A 6,609-nucleotide genomic window follows, 5' to 3' on the forward strand; every position below is an offset into this window, starting at 1 on the left:
ATTTTTTTAAAATTTCTTATTATTTTTTCTCTTTACAGGATGAAGAGTTACGCTCCGCCCTGTCAACCTGTCAAGGCAAGGTGGGCGCGTAGATTTTTACCATCACTGGTAGGTTAATAGTGGTGGGCCTAATTTCTCCTTGATATAGTTGGGTTGCCATATTAACAAGATTAATCAATGAAATACAAGCTCGTGAATATTTCAGTCTAATAATCTGCTTATCTATCTAGTGCCGTAAAATTAAGCCCGATGGACTGTCCCTACTTTCCTAAAAAAATTGACTACGTCTTAATTGTAGTACACGAGTTCTAGGAGGTCAATTTTTCTTTCATTAGACCGTTAAGAGAAGTTACACAATCCCCATGACTTAAATTCGATAATGTACAAGTATTTGTAGTAAAAAAATAAATATTTTACAAGTAATTTTAGTTAAAAATAAATAATAAAATGGAAAGATAAAGAAAATAGATTGCAACATCTCAAGTGCGCACTCTCGACTCCTAACACTATTGTTTACTGTCCAATGCCACACTCTAATCGATCAACATTAATATTTCCCAATTCTCGTCGCCTCACTCATTAACTTCATTTCTTATCACAACACTTCTTATCAATCTCTTGCAATCTCCGACTCCAACCTCTTATCAAGGATGGCAATTTGGGGATGATAGTGTTAACTAAGAAGGATTAAACCCCCTGTCCCGGCTTGGGGACAGGGGTGAAAACAGGGGCGCTATGTGGCACCCCTGTTTATATCCCTATCCCCAAGTCGAGACAGGGAGCACGAATGAACTAAGAATGGAATGGTTGGTAGATTCTCTCTCTCTCTCTATTTCATTTCTTTTTCACTTATTGGTGATCAATATTTTCCTATACTGCACCGTCCAAAGAAATAGTTAGGGGGTCAACTTACTATAAGGCGAATAAATTGAGACTAACGATGCAATTTTCTTAAAAGCGAAAAGAATGAATTGAACGTTCGAGTCACCGACCACACGAATCTGCTATACCTCTGTCTCTGTGGAAGCAGTAAGAACGAGATCTGTTCAATTTCTCAATATTAATGGCGAATCCAAACGGAAAGGTATCAATCACTAACGTCATTTTCGACATGGATGGCCTCTTACTCGGTAAACACCATTATCTATTCATTTTAGTAAGCGTGCGATAATTTGGGCGACAATGGATTGAGTTGATTATTATTATTATTATTTACTGATGAACATTTAACTACGATATTTCCGGGGTTATACACTCGATACTTGATTGATGAGTTGATTGTTTTGCACTGATTAACATTTTAGCCCTACTGTACTGAGCTTTATTGAGTAAAGATTCTGTTTGGTTGAATTATGGTAAAAAAGGAATGATAAACCCCGAGAAAGTCTTGAAATTCGTATGGTTGTCCAAAATGTTTTTATTCTCTTTCCCATTTAAAAAAAAAAAAAACTCCTTTGACATGGTCAAAATTAATTGGATTCAGCTTCTGATTAGGAGTTTTTTGCTAGTTGAATATTTTCAAAATGAGTACGGTATGCACTGACGAAGCCTACTTTGAACTGGAAACATAATGGACTTGATTACTAACCACATTCCTGGATTAACCAGAGTAATAAAAAAAAAAGGAAAAAAAATTCGCTTTGAACAATTTAGAAGAATGTTTTATTGAACAATATGATGGAAAACTAGATGCAATACAGCATAAGTGGGTTGGTGAAAATGCGGGTTTTCTGATATTATTAGCTGAAAAGGAAAAAATTTAAAAGTTGAATGTTCATTTGGGATAGTGTAGAATTGTTTCTAACTTATATCTCATAGCACTTTGTTTGTGTTTGAGTGCTCCTACAATGAGACAACAGTGATATCAAACCTTATCTACAGTTATAAAAGATTAAGGAAAAATGTTTCTGTTTGATTTGATGTCCAATGAAGTATACAGTACTTCTCGAGGTTTGCATTCTTATATAATGTGGATAAGGAAGCAATATGCTGTTTACAGATCATATTGGCGAGCCATAGTTTGCTGCTAAATAAAGAGAATCTCTGTTGTTTACCGTTTGAACTTTGATACACAATTTTTTTTTTCTTTTTTTCTTTTTTTGGGTTATATACCTTCTCCAAACATGTATCAAGCACTTTCACTGGAAGACTATAGTTTCTAGAAGTGAAGTTATAGCATCCATATTAGAATACAGCATGATTGTTCCACCCATGCTGTAAAATTGTGTAAATCATGCATTTACTATTTATTTGAGGGAAATTTAAGTATTTTTTTACTGTTGGTTTAACTTATGTTTTCCTTTCATATGATGGAGATTTTTTTCTTTAATTTGTCCTTTTACCAATTTTTATTTTCTCAATTTGGATGGTGTAGCATGTTTATATAGAGTGAGAGGTGGTACAGTAGTTATAAGCTTGCAGATTAATATGTAGAATTCCAGTTTTTTGATGAATGATCTTGATGTACTTAATAGACCCTCCTCCACTTATCCCATTTTCACATCTTTATATTTATTTTCATTAGTATCCCCATTTTCCGTTTTCTTTGTAATGGAAGGTCTCTGGGGCTTTACCTTATTGATGGATGTTTGTGTCTTTTCAATTTCAGTCTCCGTCCTTGTTTTTTGGAAAATGAGGATGCTATAAAGTGATTTGCTTTAATAGTTGCATAGTTGAAAGCTATGTGGCTAATCAGTAATTAAAGAAACCAAAGCATTATAGTGTTTTTATAATTTTCTTCAGACACAGAGAAGTTTTACACTGAAGTCCAGGAGATTATACTTTCTAGGTACAATAAGACTTTTGATTGGTCTCTTAAGGCTAAAATGATGGGGATGAAGGCAATAGAAGCTGCTCGGGTTTTTGTGGAAGAAACTGGAATTGTTGATTCACTTTCAGCAGAAGATTTTCTTGTAGAAAGAGAGGAAATGCTGCGCAATATGTTCCCAACAAGTGAACTCATGCCAGGTTTGGTGTATTAATGCATGATGTATTATATTCTTAATCATTTTCATTTCTCTGCTTCTTCTCTCTTCTTTCTCTTGCGTCATATATAAATGTGCTTTTGCACATGTTAACTGATAGGAATGCATGTAACGTGTTTGTAATTCCAAACAAGCGTCAATCAACTTTTGGCAAGAATATCATCTGTTGTCAGCAGTTTCTTATGCAGCCCAGAGTTGATTTCAGAAAGAAGTATGGCCATCGTTTATTTTTTTGATGTCAACAGTGGTACTGGATGTTAGTGCACTTGCAGTTGAAATTATTATAGAGTTTTGACTATCGAGTTTATAGTTTTAGCTACAACTTAGTTCTGCAATGGAGACAAGTGTAGGAGCTTTCTATTTTGGATGTGTAGGATATTCTTATGATTGATGTGATGGAACTAGAATCTAGAGATTAACAAATTTTTTAGTTGCACTCAACAAAAAGATGAAACAAAAGAAGAAGAAATGTTTCCTGAATTTTCGTATTAAAATTCTTATTTTCTGCTGTATCTTCTCCAATTTTCTGAATTTTGATGCCCTACTTGCAAATGCATGAATACTAGCTATAGATTAATTGATGTTTTCCTTGAAGTTTCAGTAAAGAAGTAAATTTAGGGATTTCCATATGAATGGTCCTTTCTTTTTTTGACTCTTGTGGATGTACATATGTGAGGCCTTTGTGAAGTTTTTCTTTTATATATATTTTTAATTCTACACGCGTCACTGCTTTCTCTTTTCTTTCCATCTTTTAAAACATAATCTTCTACTTACAGGGGCTGAACGTTTGATTCATCACCTCCATGAAAATGGAATACCAATTTGTGTTGCAACAGGGTATGATGATTGTTTTCTATTTAAATATACGAGATATTTGAGGTTTTGTAGTGTTAACTGTAATTAAATTGTCAAATGAGCAAATTTATTATAATGCATCCTACAGTTCTTATAGAAGGCATTTTCAATTGAAAACCCAAAGACATGGTGAGCTTTTCTCACTGATGCATCATATCGTTCTTGGTGATGATCCTGAAGTTAAACAAGGGAAGCCATCACCAGATATTTTCCTTGCAGCAGCGAAAAGATTTGAGGTACGCTCTAGGTAGCACTTTAGCCTAACAATTACAAAGTGCCAAGGCAATATCAACAATAACTAGTAATTATAGAATCCACATGTATGTGGGATGCATAACAAATTAAACAAAGGTACAATGAGACTTGAACCTAAGACAAAGTCTCAGGATCTCAACCATTAAAACAAGGTTCATTGTCATAATTTTTATTTAGTATTTAGATTTATAAAAGCTTTTTGGTTGCGATCATGAATTTGTTTGTATGCAGGGTGGACCAGTTGATCCACACTCGATTCTTGTTTTTGAAGATGCACCGTCAGGTGTCCTAGCAGCTAAGAATGCTGGCATGTAAGTTTTTGTTTATCATTCTCTTGCCCATACAAGATTTTATGATGATATTTGTCGTGTTCGTATGTGGAACAAGTTGGAAGAGTACAATTTGAATATTTGATTCTGATGAAAACGGATTGGTCTTTTACAAAGAATGATCAGTTAAAAAATGCATAACAAATTTCGATTTTGCTAAATGCCCTTTGATACTAGGAGAAAATTCATGGAAAGTTGCTACTCATATTTCCATATTATAGTCCTGAACTTTGCCTAGATTCCTAATATCGTGATAGAGTTTCCTTGACTTCAAATTATAATCATAATAAAGGAGCGTTAACGCTTTAATGTTCAAGAAGGACGTTTAGGCTTGACTAATAAGATAGAAAGGCTTTTTTCATTAGGACTGACAGGTTTGGAACACTGTGTATACAATATATAAAAAAAAGCTTTTCCTTCCAAATGACAACTACCACTTTATGTTGCAAGTATGTTGCCAAATTAAAGCAGCTCCTGCCCGATCAAGACCAATTATTTGGTGGTAGGCCCACTTAGGTTAGGAGGCATTGTCTTTCTGTTCTTATCAACTTCCAGTGTGCAATCGACATGTCCCTAGCTAGAAGTCAGTCGGATAAGAATCATTGATTCCCTTTGTAGTCAATTTCTTAGTCATTCTTTTTGCTTGGCCGATGCTGCTTTCTAATGTTAAACAAAAACAACTCTAAACAATAGAAAGATAAGGGGAGATCACCTAAGTGAATCGATTGAAGGCACTTAACTTATTTGAACCGAACGCTAGCATTTTAAAGCTAAGCCTATCATAAAAATTAAAATCCTTGATTGACTGGGTTATTTCCAAGTGGAGTCACCATTGACTCTATTTATTATGGTAAATCAGTGTATCAAGATGTCAATATGAGATCTTATATCGATTCAATACTTCTACCTACGAGACTCATAATTAGTTTTTGTCTTGGTAGGTGTATTATTCTACATTTTTTCAAAGGAACATTCATTCATTTATTTCTTCCCCATAGACCATGATGACCAAAACGACAGGAAAATTCAAACCGTGGAAAGGTGAAGGATTGGTGATGGGAATTTAGGAAATTCGGCCAGACCTGATGTCTTCATTATAGGGACGGTATATAAGAAGAACGAAACGAAGTGAGAGGTTAGGGGCAGGGTAAAGAGTTGAGTCAATCTGGCTCGACGATTGGGAGAAGCAAAATGAAATTAGGATTTGGCTGAAAAAGAAGTAAGGATGTGGATACAAGGCCGATAACCATCAATAAAGAAGAATCATTCTTAATCACTTTGAGTCAATGGGGTTCTCTTGCATTATTGCTATCATCTACATATATATGCTTGTCCCACCTTTACGTTTTCTCTTTTCCACCTTTGCTGATGGTTGGTACCCTTGATGATATTTTCATCGAACTTTTTCTATTCTTTATACATAAAGTGCAAATAAGACTTTGTTGTGGGTTAAGCATTAACGATTTTTAATGTTTATCACGCATTTCTGTCAGTCTGTAGCTGAGAGCGCATAAAATTACTTTAATAAGGCTTTAATGTTATTTAGGTGATTCTGTGGTCTGAACACATATTACATTCAGGTCAGTAGTCATGGTTCCAGATTCAAGATTGGATAGCTCATTCCACGAAACTGCCGATCAGGTTCTGAGCTCCCTATTGGATTTTAACCCAGGTGATTGGGGTCTGCCTCCTTTTCAGAATGCAGCGTGCTAATCACACTATTTCTTCTTTGTCCACCATCAAACCCCAGTGAATGAAGTTGTTTTGGAGATGTAATTCATGGTAATTTATTCGCATATGCACTGCATTGATTTTCAAATTACAAGTATAGTTAAGACTGCAAATTGAGCATCCATTAATTATCCATAACTATATTATGGAATATGTGTGAACTTCAGATTATGCAGAAAGAACACTAATTTCTAGAGTCAATGAGATTGTACTATATATTTGCTATTTTTCTCGTGAGCAATCACAATTAGTTGAACATTTTGCTCTCTTGATTTTGTGGTGACTTGGCCTCATGTCATACATAAATGATTGATGGTTTATCATAACTTATGAGAAAACTTTATGAAGAAATCTTGTTAGGTGAGGTTCGATACGCGTCTCCAAATTATTGGATCTACAGTGAAATGAAATATAATTGTTAATTGTTATGATCTTTTTATTATTTAATTATTAAT

General features: G+C 34.5%; 1 protein-coding gene across 2 annotated transcripts; it reads left to right on the forward strand.

The window, feature by feature from the left end:
• The first annotated feature begins 977 nt into the window (after positions 1 to 977).
• On the forward strand, positions 978 to 6,429 carry LOC111387293 ((DL)-glycerol-3-phosphatase 2). Of its 2 annotated transcripts, none has more exons than XM_023011843.1 (6): positions 978 to 1,130; positions 2,743 to 2,967; positions 3,761 to 3,821; positions 3,928 to 4,075; positions 4,326 to 4,405; positions 5,970 to 6,098. In XM_023011843.1, the coding sequence occupies exons 1-6, from the start codon at positions 1,064 to 1,066 to the stop codon at positions 5,971 to 5,973; spliced, it is 585 nt and encodes a 194-aa protein (XP_022867611.1). In that variant the 5' UTR covers positions 978 to 1,063; the 3' UTR covers positions 5,974 to 6,098. The 2 variants fall into 2 exon arrangements, with proteins under 2 accessions (XP_022867611.1, XP_022867610.1); XM_023011842.1 differs by having other exon boundaries at positions 979 to 1,130; positions 6,004 to 6,429.
• Positions 6,430 to 6,609: the final 180 nt, after the last annotated feature.

This window comes from Olea europaea, unplaced genomic scaffold (genome assembly GCF_002742605.1).
Source record: "Olea europaea var. sylvestris unplaced genomic scaffold, O_europaea_v1 scaffold398, whole genome shotgun sequence".
Taxonomy (NCBI): domain Eukaryota; kingdom Viridiplantae; phylum Streptophyta; class Magnoliopsida; order Lamiales; family Oleaceae; genus Olea; species Olea europaea.